The sequence below is a fragment of the Mytilus trossulus genome, chromosome 12, assembly GCF_036588685.1.
Source record: "Mytilus trossulus isolate FHL-02 chromosome 12, PNRI_Mtr1.1.1.hap1, whole genome shotgun sequence".
Taxonomy (NCBI): domain Eukaryota; kingdom Metazoa; phylum Mollusca; class Bivalvia; order Mytilida; family Mytilidae; genus Mytilus; species Mytilus trossulus.
In genome coordinates, this window is record NC_086384.1 from 23,168,205 (window position 1) to 23,189,387 (window position 21,183).

Here is a 21,183-nt window from a genome sequence, read left to right on the forward strand (position 1 = left end):
ATTGTGAATATATCACTATTCAAGAATTGGATCATAAGAAAGAATTTAAAAATCTAAAATATTTGCAAACTGTATTTTTATCTTTGAACAATCTGCTATTTGCATTCAATAAATTTAAGTCTTTGCTTCCCAATAATAACCTATTTCCGTAATTATCTACAGTTTTATTCACACTACAAAGATGTGTACAAATACATAATGCATTAAAGTCTATTAAGTCAAAATTCTGCTTAATCCTCCTGGTCAAGTTGAACTGATTCACCAACATTCTATCCAGTATGCTTGTTAAAGTCGCCAAGAAGACAGACCTTGCAGTTTTTGTCGACTGCATACTTTAAAAGTTCAGTTTCTATAACATCGAAAATGTTAATAAACCTATAGTCACTGCTCTCAGGTGGTATGTAACATGCACCAAATAAAACAGGCTCATATAAAATATTATTAACAATAATTTAAAACACAATGCATTTTCACTATAACATTCAAGAACTTCAATATTTTAATAAAAACTCTTATACAAAGACCACTAAACCACCAGATTTATGCTTTGCACCTTTTCTGTTTAAAGGTGGCACCTTAACAAAATTTTACACTTTACAATGGTACACCTGGTAAATGGTTATCAAAGGTGCAAGGCTAATTATTTAATACGCCAGGCGCGCGTTTTGTCTTAATATTAAGATTTGTAGGTAACGCTCGTATCAAAATAGGTTTTTTTTCCAAATAAGTAAAAGTGACTCGGTTTTGTATGAGTAGTTGGTATGAATTCACTCAATGTTCCAGGGGGAGGTTTTATTTCTTCTGTAATTCTAGTAATTGGTATGAATTCACTAACTGTTCTAGGGGGAGGTTTTATTTCTTCTGTAAGTCTAGTAATTGGTATGAATTCCTAAATGTTCCCGGGGAGGTTTTATTTCTTCTGTAAGTCTAGTAATTGGTATGAATCCGCTAAATGTTCCAGGGGAGGTTTTATTTCTTCTGTAAGTCTAGTAATTGGTATGAATGATTATTCACTAAATGTTCCATTTTTTTTTTTATTTCTTCTGTAAGTCTAGTAATTGGTATGAACTCACTAAATGTTCCAGGGGAGGTTTTATTTCTTCTGTAAAGTCTAGTAATTGGTATAAACTCACTAAATGTTCCAGGGGAGGTTTCATTTCTTCTGTAAGTCTAGTAATCATGAAACATTTTTAATTAAACATTTTTCGTCATGTTTCCTGTAAAATGGCGCAAAGGTGGTATTTTTTATTTTTTTTTAGCGAAAATGAAAAATAAGCTTGTGGCGCAAATTAAATACTGTATTTAAATATTGTTTACCACAAATGCCATGCATGTGCCTTTTGGTATATAAGGACAATGGGATAATAATAACTAAAAGTAAAGGCTAATCCCATTAAAATGAAGCTTGTAAATGGCTTCTAGTCGATGAAGAAAGGAAATTTTAAATGTTGTAATTATACTAAGTCCTCAAGGGTTAACTTATCACCTTTTGATCAATAGTTTATTTCCTGGTATAACTTCATTTCGGCCATTATAGTGAAGACTAGTTAGTCTCACGGATGTGAGGAACATATTTAGTTCTTGTATTTTGAGGAAAATTCTAGCACAAATTGAATACGTTCTTAATTGTAAGTATAACTGAAAAATAAAAAAAAGAAAGATGTATTCCAATAGTTTATTCATTAATTGATGAAACCAAATGAGTTACACCTTTATCTAATTCAATAGTTAATACACATGATGATGTTATTAATTAAAATTGAAAAGTAAAGAAAAAAGTATCTGCCTAATATTAATTTCATAGTATTCATGAATGGTGCGGAATGTTTGAAAAGGTATTCCTATTATTCAACTTTTCTTTGCCCCATGTGCCAAACGCATATAACAGGAGGAAAAATGCAGATGCAGACCACTGAGTTAAGAAAAGTTGTAAGCCAAATGTTTATGATAGATATCATTAATCAGTCTCTGGAGTAAGGGTCTTATCTGTACTCTTAATTTTTAAGTCTTTTGATATTCTTTAAGTTGCATGCCCATATATTGATTCGAATTATATATAAGTCTGAAAATAGAACCCAACATTATTTTTGTCCCTCAGCTGGATTCGAGCTCACACCTTTGATAGTCGTACACTACAGCACATATTTATTTTAGCACCCTTTAAATAATTTATATTTATGTTAATATAATGTGTTTTATAGATATAATATACGTAGACAACATTCGTATGTTTGAATGTGCTTCAGGGCTGTTTTAACTCATTCATGTATAGAAAAATTCTTTGTTTAGAAACAATAGGATACTCCATACTAAAACATGTTTTATATTCTTTACAATTATGAAATCAATAATTTCATTAATTGTAAGCACATACATTTCTTTATTCTAAAATAAACGAAATTAAAAAAAATTTGAATTCATGTTAATAAGGTATTAATAAAAAAAAGTTAAATATAATCCAGAAAACGTCTTTTGGTACGGTTAATTTAGAATTGATAGATCATGTTATGAAGTAGTATTTGCTAAAAAAAAAAATACCAATCAAGGGACTTTGAAATTTCCAGAGCCGCTAGTCGAGGGAAATTTGGTTATAAATTATTACGTCAGAATAGTTTTTTTTATTAATCTACATTGATACGCAATAGACATCAGCCTTCATCTTGTCTATGCACCAGAAATCAACCGATTGAATAACTAAAATAGCATGAACAATCGTCAAACTCGGATGACGGGATAGTATTTTAATACATAATTATTTAATTTAATGCTGACCAAAACATTCTTGTTTTTCCTATTTCAGAAAGGTTTTTAAGAACACTTCAACATGAGGAGGATAAAATGGACAATAGTGTCCATGCTAGTAACAATTGTGATCCTTTTAGTATACCTGTCTCTGTTTACACAAAACACGAACTATATCACAACTGAAGAAGACAACCTGAAACTGCAATCAGAACACAATATTAAAAGTAGTAAATCATCATCAATTAATCTACCAAAGGATTACAAAAGCAAGTTTCCAGACATCATAGATCTGATCGTAAAAATGAATGTATCGCCTCTACTGGTTACCCTTATAAACAGAGCTTATCTACCTTTTGCTTTTAGTTGGTTGTGTAATACAGAGCAAATGGGAATTCATAAACAGGTACATACTATCTAGATTTAAACTCAAACAGAAAGATTATTCGTGTGGCAGTTTAAAGTGTTTTTTATATAAAATTATGTATAAGATTATGAACGAAAAACAAATATGATACCGGTATACAGCAACAAACAAACACTCGCTGAATTAAAGGCTCCTGACTTGGGACAGGCACATTCAGACTATGGCGGAATTGAACATTTTAGAAGGCACATAATCTTCCCCCTAACCTATGGTGTTGTAACAGTACATGCACAACACATAAAATTCAGATGAAAAGGGCTTAACTCAGCAGATTGATACCAAGCAAAAAAAACAAGACACAAAACACAGAGTTAACATGTGTACTTATACATCCCCGTATCTGATATACACTTAGCAAGTGCAGTTCGGCCAAATGAGAATGGCCTGTGTATTATCGATACGGAAGGTATTCATTTCAACTAGAAGAGCCCACATCATATATGTATGTTTTGTTTCACCAATACATTGTGTATACTTAATACTTAATAATAGTTATTGGTGTCTACCTTTTAGGTTTTATTCATTACAACAGATGAAGAATCGAAAGACCAGCTAAATAAATTATGGCCAAATATAAACGTGGTAGCCATTTCTGGAATGTCAGCAGTGTCGACCGACCAAGCTTATAGTCATGCTGGGTATATACGCCTTATGATACGCAGGACACAAATATTACTAGATATTTTACAGAATAACATACCAATATTTTTATTTGAGGTAGATTGTTTATGGATAAGAAACCCTGTTCCGTCACTGGTCAAAAATGAAGGATATGACATTTTAGTAAATCCGGTTTCAAATCGACCAGGTGTGGTTGCTGGTGGTTTCATATATATGTTTCCTACTAATGCAACAAAATTCTTATGGACTGAATTGAATGCTAAGTTGCTGACATTGGAGAAAAAAATATCCAATTTATCCCCTGAAAAGGGTATACCTGAAAGTGAGAATGATCAAATGTATTTGTCAGACCTTGTAAAAAGACGAGTTAGTGGGTTGAAACCTAAATATTTACCGTTAGATGAATACGCAGACGGTAAATGGTATTCATTTACAGAAAAAACAAGGACAACGTTAGACCCTTATGTGATCAACAATAACTGGGTTATTGGTAATAAAAATAAGATTTCAAGAGCAAAATCATGGGGTCATTGGTTTATTCTATCGGATAATACTTGTGATGGTGAACAGGTTAAAAAGATTGTAAAACTTTGATAAATGCTCTTAAGTACTTATGAAACAGGAAGTTTTTAAATCAAGGTGTCTCTCACTTATAGAAATGGGAAGTTGTTTAAGAAAAAATCTATCTTACTTTAGAAACCGGAAGTTGTTTAATCAAATATACTAATCGAAAGTGATAACTCGATAATCTGCAATCAAAATCAATCAAAAGAACAATCCATTTGAGATTAACGTGAGGTCGGTCATTAATGTTACAAAAGATCAATGCTGTAAAGCTCTAAATTTCCCCGTGTGCTTTGAGCAAAGAAATACAATACCAAAGGTAGACAAGAAAACAGATATACTAATAAGTCTAGGAAAGATGGATAGCTCATTCTCAATAGAAATTAAAAAAAAGCACAAAACAGTTCAAAAAGTATTAAACAAAGTGATGTCAGGAAAATGAGTGACTAATTCTATGTTTTTTTTTTCATTTATGCACTATGGGGAAACAGTCCTTATCTTGCTTATCCAAAATCTTTTTTGTGCTCTATAATTGTGATGGTAATGTTTTTGAGATCAGCTTGTGCATGCCCCTGTGATCACAAATGACGACTTACGAGGAGGTCGGTCTTGCACGGGTAGTCTTTGTCGAATACCTTCTTCAGTGTCGATGTGGCATGCAGTGTGTTGGCGAGACAAAACAACCATTCAACAAAAACATGAATGGCCATCGAAGTGACTAAACGTGCAAGCCTGACCCAAGTTTTATGAATATCGTACACAATCCATTAAACCAAAATACGCGAACAGAATTCAATTTTGTAAATTGTTTTTGTTTATCTTTCTAGAGTTATGCCCCTTTTTAATTGGAAAAATTGCAACAGCTTTAGCGTGGGATGGTATTATTTTGTTTACTTTCGCAATTTTGTGTTTGTGTGTTGTACATACATACAGACATACATACATACATACATACATACATACATACATACATACATACATACATACATACATACATACATACATACATACATACATACATACATACATACATACATACATACATACATACATACATACATACATACATACATACATACATACATACATACATACATACATACATACATACATACATACATACATACATACATACATACATACATACATACATACATACATAAACGACTGAGAACGCAATGACTGAAAAAAAACGACGAAAAGACAGACAGTTAACAAAACAAGGAAGTCAGTTTATATCTTCAAATAAAGAAAAGCAATATGTGACCCAAATATCGCTGATTGGTAACCAAAAAATTGTGGCTTATTTTTGAAATGATTGAATGTTAAAATGGAATAAGGTAATGATGGTGTTAAAACACCTTTTTTTGAAAATATGTAATTGTATGTATATTCTTGAACAAGTCAATAAAAAGCACTATTTTACTTCAGGGGTAAATAGATGATTGTGTACAGCTACCATTTGAATTAAACTTTTAATGTTTTATTTTTAGCTCACCTGACCCAAAGGGTCAAGTGAGCTTTTCTCATCACTTTGCGTCCGTCGTCCGACGTCGTTAACTTTTACAAAAATCTTCTTCTCTGAAACTACTGTGCCAAATTAAACCATACTTGACCATAATCATCATTAGGGATCTAGTTTGATCAGTTGAACAGGTCAAGATCTACTCTGCCAATAAATTTTCAGATGAATCGGACATTTTCTCCATGTCGGATATTTTTATTGACTGTACAATCGCTTTCTAGTTAACTGTAATATCACCTGGAGACTTCCTGTACAATCACTTGGAGCTTTCCTGTAGAATTGCTTGGTCAATTTATTAAATATATGGCATATGCATTACATTGGTTGTTTCTTGCTGTCCTATTATAATCATCTATGGTATTTGAAGTGAAAATAAGCACAAAACCAGTAATTTTGACAATTGAGATTCTATCAAGGAACCCTTCTAAGGTGACTATATCAGAGACAAAAACAAAATATGTACAATAGATATAAAAAAAAAAGTGTGGTATGATTGCCAAAGAGACAACTCTCCACAAGAGACCAAAATGACACAGAAATTATCAACTATAAGTCACCGTACGGTCATCAACAATGAACAAAGCCCATACCGCATTGTCAGCTATAAAATGCCCCGAAATAACAATGTACAAAAAGACGGACAAAAAAAAAGGACAGTACAAAATATGTAAGAATCTAATGTAAAATAAATATGAAAATAATCCTCGTACAAAATAAATTTTCATACATACCGAAAAGGTAACTAGATGCTCTGGAAGAGTAATTAGCATATTTTGAATATAAATTACTTACCAGCAATTTAAAAAAAAAATAATAAAAAAATACTTGAACAATACAACAAAGAATTTTTCATCACAAATCGGGATATTGTAACTTGATAAAGGAATTCGAATGTGGATTGGTGGTAGCTAACCACTGAATCAAGAAAAGAGATGTATATTTCAATAAACATGATATTAAAATAAGAAGATGTGGTATAATTTCAAATGAGATGTCTGTTTATTACAAGTTAAAGCTACTGGTAGAAAAAGCTCCAGTAAAATTAAAGTTTATCAAGGATGGGAGAGGACTTGTTATCTGAAAGACAGAGAAAACACAAAATCGTTCAACATGATATTTTTTTTTTATATCAATGTCACGATTCAGGAACTTTTCAATATTCCAAACTATAGCATCCGCCAAACGAACGAAACAGCTGTGTTTTTTTTTAAGTGAGAGCAATATTTTATCAAACCACATATATATCTTCAATATTAAAATAAGGAGATGTGATACGATTGTCAAAGTTAAAAAAAATAATGGGTCTAAAATCAAATATTTTATTTAATATTATAGTATTTCGCTATATTTTTCTATAAATGAGCTTTATCTTATACTTAATAGAAAAATGAAATAAAAAAATGGGGTCACCGTTCATTTACGCTCTTGACTTGAAATAGGCACATAGAGAATTTGGCAGGGTTAAAAATGTCTGTGTGCGCTCGCTTCTCCCCGAAACTAGCACAGCACAAGACCGAACTATAAAAAAAATCAGTTGAATGATCGGATCATCATTTAATACTATCATTAACGATATCAGCTAGACCAGGTGCGGATCCCGCCTTTCTGCAAAACGGGGATTCAAACCACGGAACACCCTGAAACGTCCACAAATAAAAAAAAAATAAGGGTAAAAAATGGGGTTTTAACCACCAAAACTTCCTCTCCCCGCATACCGGATCCGCTAATGCAGGCTGCATCTATTCAAATGAAAGCTTCAAACATCAGTAACACTTTGAGGGTGTAATCTAGGTCTAAAAAATGATAACAATACTAAATAACTAACTGTTATTAAATCTTAACAGTAAAAGGAGAGAGAAATCATGCCATACATAGTTTAAACATATTTATTCATCATCTATACTCGTGAATATATAATCATACAAAATACACAATAATAACAGGATTCGGAAACAAGCTATATTTAGCTTATATTAATCCGTTTCCTTGAAATACCCACTCCAGTTAACTATTACATAAATATAGCATGCAATATTACAATGATATGAAACAAGAATAAATAAGTAACTATATAACTGAATAAGAAAGGATAAAAAAAAAGAATTCTAAAATAATGAAAATAAATACAACAAAAGAATAAAAAAAGAATACTACACTGAAATATTATACACATGTTTAGATGAAATGCAACTTTGTGAAAATAGAGAATAACAATTTATCCTGTAAATCTCTTGCACTTAAGTAAGAATTTTTGTACTTTTCCAAAAATATCTTTATTTTGGTCTAAATTTAGAGCTTGTGATACAAATAAAAGTAAATCTGTGTTTAGTGTGACTAGATAATTAATTGAGAAAATAATGTCATTACGCAATTTGTCATATTTTTTACAATGCAATAAGAAATGACCTGTCGACTCGATCAAACCACACGAGCAGTTTGAAGAATCTACTAGATTTCGTTTGAACAAATGTTCATTTAGAGAACTACTATTCATCCTTAACCTGGCATGCAATACTTGACCCATTCTTGTACCAGTGTAGTAACAATTAGGGCATTTATTAATTGGGTTTCTTAAACGACTTTTAAAAATGCTTAAAGACGTAGAATTTCTCGTTTGGTCTGGTAACTTATTCCAAAATTTAATAGACGAAGGAAGGAAATAATCGGAGTATAGATTAGTTCTTGTACGAATTTCCGAAGTATTTTGAGTCTGACGAGTGAAATGGTTATGTAAATTAACTATTTGATTTGGTACCAAGTTTTGTAAATACATATATTGTATTGGATTGCAGTACTTATTTTTAATAAATATTTATATGACAAAAATATCATGGAAAACATAAACTGATCATGATTGTGGCAGAAGAGAGAGTAGTAAGAATTATGTACTTAAGAGTTATAATTATTCATATGCCACTAGAAACTATTACAGCAAAATGCAATGAGTGTGTAGGTAAAGGTAATACCTTTGACTAGCTTGCTTGCGAGCTGGGCCGTGAAGTCATAACAAGGTATAGTAGGTTACCCTCCTTTTGGAGTAGTCTAGTTGGCCAAACGAGGAAAAGAACAGCTCTAATAAAGCGATTGTACATGGAGGCTTCGAGTGATATTACAGTAAACTTGCAAGCGATTGTATAGTAATTAAAATTTCCGACATTGAGAAAATGAATATATTTGGATTTCTACTAGGACAATGGCTTTGACACATTCAGACAGTTAAAACTATATATCAGAAAAGGTTCATGCATGTGAAAATTCAGGTAGCAAACATTGATTTGTCGATGTTTATTTGACATTTTTGATCGCTGGTGTGTGACAATTTTGATGTTTTACACGGAGCTACACCATACCAGACTCAAGCTAGCGACCAATCCTAGCGACCAATTCTAGCGACCGCTAAAGAACACAATGAGAATCAACTTGTCAAAGAATCATAATGTGGTATATGAGAAAACCACAAAACGAAATAGTGAAACAACGTTCTGTTAAAAATAAAATCTGGCTACCAATACGGTTTATATTGTTTTTTAACCTTTAAATAACTAGAAATATTCATCATATTAAGTCCGATGGGACACTACAACATCAATGTCGTTTGTAGCCTAATGTACTGACTAGTTTGGTTGCTAAATGTCAGCATCAATATAAATCAGTAAAGGGAGAACGTCCCAGAAAATCGTAAAAAGTCAAAATATCGTAATACAATAGAAAAACAAAGGAGATAGGGTATCTTTAATCAGCAAATGCACAGCGAAAAAATACACAAAAAGCAAAGGAACAATCTTTTTTAGCGAACGATTTTTATTCTCCTACATAAACACATACTTTATGTTATTATATATATATTTATAGAATGGAAAGTGCGCTCCTCTACGTATTTTACTCTATCGAGAAGGGCAGTTGGGAAAAAATGTAAACTATATTTTGAGGTCTTCTTTACGTTTTCTCGGTTTTCCAAACTCTTAACCGAGATCGTAAACAAAAAACAAGGATTGCAAATAAAATATTAAAAACGGATCGTATATCCCCCAATCACATAATAGTTATATACGAGTAATTTACGGATACGAAATGAGAATAAAAAGTAAACAAATTGAATTAGAAAAAAAAAACCAACAGTGTTTGTCTATGATGATTTGCTCGCACGATTATTTTTCATATTCAGAGAACCGTAAATAATTTTAAAAAGAACATATTTTAATAAACATGTGTACCTAGTTTCAACTTGATCTGACTACAACGTCATCTTAGATTCAATCCAATACAGTATAAATGGATGGATAAACGGACAAACGAAAGAACGAACGAACAAACCTACAGACCAGACAACATTCTGGTCTTTACTGTTGTGTGCGGAGCATAGAATAACTATTTAATGTGAGTTGACTTAAACTCGTTCCTGTGTACAACGTATAAGCTTTCAAATAAACGAAATAAGAAATACATTATGTTCGAAAGAATTACTATATACTGGCTTACGAATATAGTCCTTAGTGTGGACAGTGTGTTACTTGCAATTTTTTTTTATACCCCTTCCAAATGTATTTCTTCATGTTTTATGCCTCAAATAGCAAGAAGGGGGATTAAAGCACACTGTAAAAAAATTTGGGTCTTGAATTTTAAAGTAAAGTAGTGATTTGGTCCGGTTAATAAGAAAAAGTTAACAAATAGCACATCGAAAGCTTTCAAAAGATTCCAGGACCCTCTTAGCATAAATTTGTCCATATTTAGAGTTAGAGCCAGACTTTGGATGGCCAGTGAAGTCTTCAGGTGCACTTTCCCACCCAGGGACTAATACGAGTTGAAGATATGGATAATAGCTTTCAATCTAACCACCTGCGGTCAAGAACTTTGCCGTAGGGGGATGGGAGTGAAGCGACTGCTGCCACCACCCGTAATGATCCAAAATGAGAAATTGAGTATGTTGTTGTCAGCTTCCGGTGCACTTTCCCACCTGGGCATTTTCATGAATAAAAGGGTCTGGGCTAAGCTTTCAATCCAACTAGGTGTGGGGAAAAAAATTTGCCGTAGGGAACTGTACAGAAAGACTGAAAAATGAGTCCATACCCATAACTGTATATGTACCTCAGACTTGTGATGGCCAGTGAAGTCTTCAAATGCACTTTCCCACCCAGGGACTAATACGAGTTGAAGATATGGATAATAGATTTCAATCTAACCACCTGCGGTCAAGAACTTTGCCGTAGGGGATGGGAGTAAAGCGACTGTTGCCACCACCCGTAATGATCCAAAATGAGAAATTGAGTATGTTGTTGTCAGCTTCCGGTGCACTTTCCCACCTGGGCATTTTCATGAATAAAAGGGTCTAGGCCAAGCTTTCAATCCCACTAGGTGTGGGAATAAACTTTGCCGTAGGGAACTGTACAGAAAGACTGAAAAATGAGCCCATACCCTTAACTGTATAGGTACCTCAGACTTTGGATGGCCAGTGAAGTCTTCAGGTGCACTTTCCCACCCAGGGACTAATACCAGTTGAAGATATTGATAATAGCTTTCAATCTAACCACCTGCGGTCAAGAACTTTGCCGTAGGGGGATGGGAGTGCTGCCACCACCCGTAATGATCCAAAATGAGAAATTGAGTATGTTGTTGTCAGCTTCCGGTGCACTTTCCCACCTGGGCATTTTCATGAATAAAAGGGTCTGGGCCAAGCTTTCAATCCCACTTTCTGTAAGGGCTGCGTCTTATAACACCATTAAAATGAAAGTAAATAAAAAGGTTGATGCCTCTATTCACATTGATCGAAAAAAACATTCATTGATAGTATGTCATTAGTGAAATGATTTACACTGAATCATCAATAAATAAAGGGTTGATTAAGCACAGAAAATGAGTAAACATTAGTCAATTTTAAAACGGCATGATAGTAATAGTTAAAAGGAATTCAAATTAAGAGATGTAGGAAATCCTTTTTGCCGACAAGCTGACGTTATCGTAAATCTTCGCCCTCAAATATAAACCATTACGTACATCGGATATTCGTCTTTACAATGAATGACAAAAATATAATCTGAGATGTTCACTTACAAGATGATATTTTGACAAAAAGTAAAAAAAAAAAACAGCAACGTCGCTCTAGTAAGACTAGAAAATATGATTTGAAAAGTTATGGAAAGCCAAACCTAAATATATTTTTGATTGACTAAATATTAATTATATTTCCGGAGGACTCAAAGTGCTAGTTTGATATTCAAAGTATATAAGCGAAAATCTAACAGAGATCGCTAGAGTGAGACCTCCTGGTCTGTCACTATACATAACCATTGTTAATCTTGCCTATTTCGTATATAAATAGATGCTATCAAAAGGATTTCCTAGAAAATACCATCTTCGATATGTACGGAGGGCTTAATGTGTTACTTTTCAAATGAAAATCGTAAAAAAATTCAGATAGATGGGTACAAGGCGTTGGCTAAATCGTCCTGATCTATTAATTTTCCTAATATTACACATAGAGTTGGTTAATATATAGATATACATGATATAACAAGGAATTTGAATATCCTTCTCGTTCTATAATTATGAAGGGCTCAAAGTGCCAGTTCGATATTCAAAATATATAGTGAATATCTACCGGAGACAACTGAAAAAAAACCAGTGTGACCCTCCTTGTCTTTCAATATCCATACAGTTTGATAAGTTTGTCTATTTTTTGTTTATATATATTCGGATGCTATGAAAAGGATTTCCAAGAAAAATATCATCTTCGATGTATACGAAGGGCTTACAGTGTCACTTTTCAAATAACAATCGTCAAAAAATAAGATAGAAGGGCACAGGTCGTATGTGTCGTTGTTCTCCTCTTATATTTAATGCGTTTCCCTCAGTTTTAGTTTGTTGCCCAAATTTTGTTTTTTGTCCATAGATTTACGAGTTTTGAACAGCGGTATACTGCTGTTGCCTTTATTTAGATCTCCCTGATTTATCAATCTTCCTAAATTTCAGACACAAAGCTAGTTAGTATATAGATATTTATGATATCAAAAGGAAATCGGTTACACTTTTCGTCTTATATATTTTTTGAGTGCTTAAAGTGCCTGTTCGATATTAAAAAAGTATAGTGAAAACCTATAGTTACCGGTGACCGCTGTAAAAACATTGAGACCCCCCCCCCCCCCTTTGACATTTCACTAAACATTACTTCACCTTGCGTAATAATTTTTTGTAGTGCTACTGTTTTGACGTTGGGTGACTGGAGTAACCTGTCGCATCGGCTTTTATCCTTCGTGCATATTTGGAATATCAAACTGACACTTTGAGCCCTCCGTAAACATAGAAGACAAGAAGTTTACTCAAATGCATTTAAGTCACGTTTTATCTTTATATGAACTTATTATCTGCATAGTATTGGGAAGATTGAGAGATCAGGGATCTTACCATCGCCTTATGCCCTTTACCCTGAATTTTGGACAGTTTTAAGCTGAAAAGTGACAATTTAAGCCCTCCGTAGATACTACAGATGACATCATTCTTGAAATTCATTTTGATTGCATCTTTATATATATGTTACAGTGAATTTGTATAATCAGGGATTATGTAGAATTCCTGATTTTTCAGGGATTATGTAGAATCACTAAAATTATTAGTGATTATAAAGATTCCCTGAAAATGACCAGTGATTTTATATAATCACTGATAATTTTAATTATTATTCTACACATTCCCTAATATGATTTCAGGGATAATCACTAATTAAAGCTTCAAAAGATGATGAAACAAATTAGCATAGACAAATTATCATTTTTCTTTTCTTATTCCTTGAAACTATTTTAAGTAAACAGTTTTCATTCCTGATCTAATTATATGTGAATCTTAAGTGATGAGTTTTCCCCTTTATACTTAATTCAACTGTTGAACCTCATTATGTTGGGTTTAAGAAAACGTATCCTCAAAAGTTAAAGCAAATTGCAGAGGAAAAACAAAATGCAACATATGCATATCTCAAACCAATTACACTAGTGGTTCCAGGAAAGGGAGATCCCAAAAACTAATGGTCATTATTCACGAAAAAACTGAAGAAGGATATCGGATTGCCATATATCATGGAATTCTGCTCGGATCTTTAATACAAAGCAATCAGTTTGCAGTTGCTGATTTCAATTCATTGGTACCTTTAGATTGTTGTACTGAAAGCTCTATTTCTCTGAGACGTGCCGTAAAATCTGATTTGATATGGCGGACAAGGTTTTTTTCAATGTTGATATTGTGGTAAAAACAGATGTGAATTTGATAGATATGCCTGTAAAAAGCTGGGCAAATGTGTAATAGTAGATGCAATCCAAATTTAGTTTGTAAATAAAATGTTTATTTTTAAAACATTGTGCATAACATTAAAAGAGGGACGGAAGACACCAAAGGGACAGTCAAACTCATAAATCTAAAACAAACTGACAACGCCATGGCTAAAAATGAAAAAGACAAACAGAAAAACAATAGTACACATGACACAACATAGAAAACTAAAGAATAAACAACACGAACCCCTCTAAAAACTAGGGGTGATCTCAGGTGCTCCGGAAGGGTAAGCAGATCCTGCCTGCTCCACATGTGGCACCCGTCGTGTTGCTTATGTGATTACAAATCCGGTAAATAGTCTAATTCGGTAGGTCACATTCATGAAAGAGAAGGGGATTGTAGTTACGACGTAAGGAACATATCCGATATCATTTGTGAAATGGTTATTCCATAACGGTCAACCAACTCGTGATGGCGTCCGTAAAATTTACGAAGGGATGATTTCAACTTCACCATTTGGAACTCTTGGTTTAATGGCTTCCTTGTAAGCAGCAACCCTCTATCAAGAAAATCATGATAGGAAATGCAAGCACGGGAATATCGTATCAATTGGGAGATATATACCCCGTATGCAGGTGCTGCTGGAATGTTGCTACTTAGAAATGGAAAGTTCACAATTGGAAAGCTGAAATCATCTCTTTTGTCGTAAAGTTTTGTTTTCAACCGACCCTCATTAGATATAGGAAGATGTGGTGTGAGTGCCAATGAGACAACTCTCCATCCAAATAACAATTTAAAAATTAAACCATTATAGGTTAAAGTACGGCCTTCAACACGGAGCCTTGGCTCACACCGAACAACAAGCTATAAAGGGCCCCAAAATTACTAGTGTTAAACCATTCAAACGGGAAAACCAACGGTCTAAGGGTTACATTGTCAATTTCTAGATGTAAGTCAAGATATGAAGCCGACTTAACTGTATCTGTAGTATCCTTTGTCTCTAGTTCGATGGGATAGATGCGTTCCACGTACATAATCGCCAAATTTTGAATTGTTTAGTGAAAGAACATCATCTATATAGCGGAAAGTAGAGTTAAAGGATATTGCTAACTTCTTATCTTTTATTACATTTGTCAAAATGATTGTACCCATAGATAACAACAATTTCATTTTATTTCATATTCTCAACCTAAAAACAAATACTAAAACAATACAATAAAAAGAATAATCATTATGCCATTTAATATTTTCATACTGACTTTATCTTTTTTTTTTTTTTTTTTTTTTTTTTAATAATTATTCAGTTTATTGCACTATTGGTTGTTAACAAATACCCTAAGAGGTACAACTATCCCAGATAGGTTTATCTGACTTTATCAACCCGCCCGTGTGGGTTCGCTTCAAATTATTAATACTGATACAATCAGTATGAAAAAGGGCTCGCTTGATATTATTACTGATAAAGTCAGTATTAAAAACAAAACATCAATTATTCTATATATATTTTGCATATCATTTAATTATATTGTGCTTATCATTTAAATATATTGTGTTTGACATTTCAATATTTTTGTGTCTTTCATATTAATATATTATGCCTAACGTTTTAAAATATTGAGGTTATTATTTGGATATATTACTGTAACAGTTAACTTTTAAAAAATATATTTCAATATGTTATATATTTTAGTATCATTTCAGTTATTCTGTATAATCCCTCACGTTTTTTCTAGTGATTATATATTATACCTGAAATTTTAGGGATTCTACATAATCCTTGATTATACAGATTCACTGTAACATATACATACTAGTAGTCGAATTTTATGAACATTGAAAGACCAGGTGTGTCTCACTGTCATTTAAGAGGTCTTCAGTATGTTTTCGCTTAAAAAGTCTTTTATGTTTGTCTTTCCATAACTATTTCTAAATGTTTCTAGCGTGATCGGGTTTTGTTTTTGTTTTAAGAAATAATATATCTAAAGTTACATCTTTGTTGTCGTTCTATTGATAAAGATCTATATTTCATAAACACAAATCTCGACTCACATAAGGGTTTTTATTTGAGGACAACGAGAGTTTGCAACAGCTTGAAGGGGTCATTAGGCAATTTCTTACATTTCTTTTGACTCCTCTTATAATGTTATATATGACAATCATGCTTTGAAAGTTATCGAATATTTTAATTTTGTTTGGATTTTTAACCAAATTTCAATATCAAACCGACTGCTAGCAGCCGGTTGGATATTGAATATCGAATGACGAATAACGAAACGGCCGCTAACTTCACATATATCCCATAGAACTAACTATGCCCTAGACCTTCACATATATCCCATAGAACTAACTATGCCCTAGACCTTCACATATATCCCATAGAACTAACTATGCCCTAGACCTTCACATATATCCCATAGAACTAACTATGCCCTAGACCAATACAATATTGTGTCAGCATGAAGTGAGGTACTGATTATGTCGAATAGTCAAACTTTACTTCATCCGGCTGACCAAACTAACAGATTTTGCACATGGGCCATAAAACCAGAGGAAGAGGTAACTAAGGATTCTAAAGTGGATAATAACACGTATGCCAAGACCAAGTCAGAGTTGGTCAGCATATGGTGGGATGAACCCAGTATGTCGCATACTTAAAGTCCAACTTAACGATTGACGGCTGACCGATCTAAGAGATTCTCCAAGTGAGTCATTATTTCAGTGGTAGAGGAAGGGATGGATTTTGAAATGGCAAATAGTCACTTCGCAAAATAATTTTCAGCGGATTTGATTTTTGTTTCTCGGCTAATTGGTATTCAAATTCGACTTTACATACTGTACATACACACTCATCAGCACTCACTTTCACCCCCGATTTGGATTTAATAAAGTTTGCATACGACATCGATAGCAAACTTCTCTCCGCTCATCCATCATGTCCTTGGTATGACGATATTCTTTTTCATCTTTTTTCCATTCATCGGAAGTTATATTCCGTTGAGCGCTTATTAAACCTATTATTCCAAGCTGTGATGTATATGTATTCTAGATGTTGCATCTATCTCTAATTTAGATTCAGAGTATTCATTTACACTTTTATGTAGACTAGCCAAATAATTTCTTTAGTTCTGACTGGCGAGATTAATGGTGACATAACCATGTGGTTCTGACCAACACCGATAGCACAGTAGACATGAACTCTGCTCTTGTGATATCACGACAGTGTTCTCGATACATAAACTCATCATAGATACCAGGATTAAAATTTTATATATACGCCAGACGCGCGTTTCGTCTACAAAAGACTCATCAGTGACGCTCGAATCAAAAAATGTTTTAAGGCCAACAAAAGTACGAAGTTGAAGATCATTGAGGACCAAAAATTCCTAAAAGTTTTGCCAAATACAGCTAAGGTAACCTATTCCTGAGGTAGAAAAGCCTTAGTATTTCAAAAATTTGATGTTTTGTTAACAGTTAGTTTATAAGTATGCACATATCAATGATAACTCAAGTCAACACAAAAGTGCTGACTACTGGGCTAGTGATACTCTCGGGGAAATAAATCTCCACCAGCAGTGGCAACGACCCAGTGGTTGTAAAAAACTCATCATAGATACCAGGATTAAAATTTTATATATACGCCAGACGCGCGTTTCGTCTTCAATAGACTTATCAGTGACGCTGGAATAAAAAAATGTTTTAAAAGCCAAATAAAGTACCAAGTTGAAGAGCATTGAGAACCAAAGATTCCTTAAATTTTGCCAAATACAGTTAAGGTAATCTATTCCTGAGGTAGAAAAGCCTTTGTATTTCAAAAATTTGAAGTTTTGTTAACAGTGAATTTATTATTATGCATATGATCTGGATTCTTGGTCGGTATTTATGAGTTGTTTGAAATAATTTTGTGACCGATAAACGGTGATGACTAGTTGTACCGTCAACAAACAGTAATCTTCACACTTTTTTGTTAGCAAATTCATTCGAGTTCCAGTGGATCAGATATCTATTTGTTTTGTAAAAAAACACCCTTAGGCTGTGTGGAAGATAATGAGTGTATACTGTTTACCATATTCTGTATCAAATGAAGACGCTTATTTAAGAGATGAGATAATATATGTCTTCTTCAGAAAACTTTTCGTTCAAACCAGTCATCTAGAGCTTATGCAGTGATTTTCGTATACATACAAACATAATCCGTTACGCTCGATCTAAAAAGGAGTTAATTGTTTACTGCTTTCAGCTGTCATTTCTCTGTGTAGTAGTTTCTTGTGAAGAAATATCGTTCACTTCAATTCATTTAAATAAAAAGATGATCTACTGTATGAAATTTACAATAAAAACAAACACGGCGAACATACAGGAAACGAGGATCGACAATGGTTGACACCAAAAGAATGGGATTGGTCGGTCGAATATAAAGGATCTGTGTTGATTATTCATCCTTCACTCATTGAAATGTATTTCGAAGTGCATAATTTTACTGGTCCCTGATCAGAATTAAACAAAAAAACAAACCCCTTGTAAAACACCCAAAACTAAAGTTATATCTAAATAACCGAAAGGACCAGGCATCCTATCGACACGAGCTATGTTATTCTGTACACAAGGAGGATATATGCGAAATCTTGTTTGTGACAAAAATACTAGGTGAACACAATCCTTCTATTCGCAAAAAATAGATAAGGTATTGTTAAATCTCGTATTGGAACCGACACGAATTTGAGCAGTGAACGCAATCATATTAACAATTCTATAGTTAAAATATAATAAATTGTGGTATTGTTAAATATCTAATTGGAAATAATGTTTGATTTGAACTTGATTTAAAAGAAAACTTGTCAAATAAACTGGCTGAGGAGATACGCAAACTCGTCCACCGTAAGTATAAAAGTTTAAAAATCAACGTGTGATTATTTGTGTGTAGAAGTAACTTTTAATACTGATGGAATAATCTCTTTGATTTGAGTTTTTTTCCCCAAAGACATCAAGGGATATTAAAATCATTCAAAGCATCATCGGGGTCTTTCTCATATAGCATTGGACGAATCGACCAAGAATAAAAAGGGCATAGCAGTCGAGATACAAAATAAAAATTCATTGGAAAATATGGACGGTATAAATACATCAGCAAATCATAGTAATTATAATCAAATAAACACGTTAGTAAACTAATACTCCGTAAACGTGATGTATCTACAATTACTATGTAGCAGTGAAAGCGAAAATCTACTGCCTTCGGTATCTTTAATGAGTTTGTTTACTAAGTATTCGAAACACGAATCAATTCATCGGCTTGTTCAGGGGTCGTGAAATGGAGTATATAATGTTGCACACCATCTATGTGCTATTGTTTGAAAGACTAAACGTATCTTCTAGCTGTATGTACTTGTAGAGGCGTAAATTTACTACAGCCAAATTACAAATTAATTTATCATCTTTTCAAGATATTCGGGATATTGATGATACTTCCTATACAAAACAGTTAACGTCTACTGATTTAAGATGATCAAACTAATAGTTACCAAGTTCAACATATTTGACGTCTGATCTAATGTCGTAAACCAATTATTTCCTATCCATTTTCAATGTCATTATGTTTAATTATAATTTGTGTGTATTTAATATTTTGTATACATTTTATAGTGTCCATATACTGATGTGTGAATTTTAACGGTCAAGATGTATCTCTTGTCATCTATAGCTGACAAAGCATTCTTGTCAACTTTTTAAAAATAGTGGGAAGATGTCTCTAAATAATATTAATTGATTTGCTGTGATACTGAACATTGTTTCTTTTCTTCAAAACTTATAGTTTTTAAATGACATTTTTCTTAACACCTTTTTGCTTTACATATATTTTACCATCTACTATGTGGGTGTACATTTTGGTATTTAAATCAACAAACTCGTCACTATTTAAACTATCATAAATAAGGCCAATTTCAGTTTGGTCATCACCTGTTTCAATTTTTCAACATGTGGGAAGATATCCACCCGTTTGAATATCACGAACTACACTATCTGTGTCGGTAAAGAAAAGTTTAACATAATTTTCATATAATTTTCGTATAATTTTGTAATTAAATTGTGATATTCATGTTTTTAAAACATGAAAAATACAATACCCCAAGTAAAATTGGCTAAATAAATTTCAGCTTTGTTTTTTTATATGAACTGCTATCAACTGTTCTGTATAAGTAACTCTGGTGTAAAACGTTGGTTTAGCCACACATTTATTTTTGCATTTATGAATCGGATCTCATGCATATAATATTTATAGTTTTTGCAAACATAGATCTTTCACATCATGAACATATCCTGACATGGCTATTGATCTGAAAGTTGTATTTTGATATATATATATAAATCAAGCAATAGGGTATGAGCAAAAAAAAAAAATATGATACAAGTCCATTACATTCCTAATGACACATATTGTTTAAGATTCCAATAATTGAGCACATACTTGTTGCGTTTTTTTTATGTTGGTTAGAAGTGGATAATCATTTGGTGCTTCAAGTGTGTTTTTTTTATATTTAAGGTCGCATTCAATTATTATCTTAAAGACTTTTCAAATTTGTTCCCTTTCATATGGATTTACCCAATCAAAATCTCCTTGTAGGTAATGGTTGTGCCATAGCCCTCCCAAATAAATTGCTAATAACAGAACAAGTATTAAGTTGTTTGTAATTATTCATGGCCAACCTCAAATTGATTATAGGCTTTACCATGTTTTTGTTTTTTCATGGAAATTCTTGCTTTAATTGCCCTTTCAAGCAAAAGCAGCACATCTGTTATCTGAAAGCAGTTCCAATTAAAATTTTGTAGTTTTGACGCTTACATCATAAAGTTTTGCTCAAATGTTTCAAATACTGAGCATTTGAGCATATACAAAATCTTCAACACTCATATTTTCACCATTTATAAAGTTAAATCACAAAAATACTGTACTCCGAGGAAAATTCAAAATGGAAAGTCCCTAATCAAATGACATAATCAAATAATAAAACACATCAAACGAATGAACATCAACTGGCATATTCATGACTTG

General features: G+C 32.8%; 1 protein-coding gene across 4 annotated transcripts in view; it reads left to right on the forward strand.

The window, feature by feature from the left end:
• LOC134693366 (uncharacterized) overlaps positions 1-6,193 on the forward strand; it is a 29,548-nt gene extending 23,355 nt beyond the window's left edge. For 2 of the 4 annotated variants that reach the window (XM_063554145.1, XM_063554142.1), the window contains exons 2-3: positions 2,801-3,148; positions 3,683-6,193. In XM_063554145.1, the coding sequence (XP_063410215.1) occupies positions 2,825-3,148; positions 3,683-4,384 (1,026 nt within the window). In that variant the 5' untranslated portion in view covers positions 2,801-2,824 and the 3' untranslated portion in view covers positions 4,385-6,193. Of the gene's footprint in view, positions 1-1,499; positions 1,629-2,800; positions 3,149-3,682 lie in introns of those variants that run through there. The other 2 variants (XM_063554143.1, XM_063554144.1) reach the window with 2 other exon arrangements.
• Positions 6,194-21,183: the final 14,990 nt, after the last annotated feature.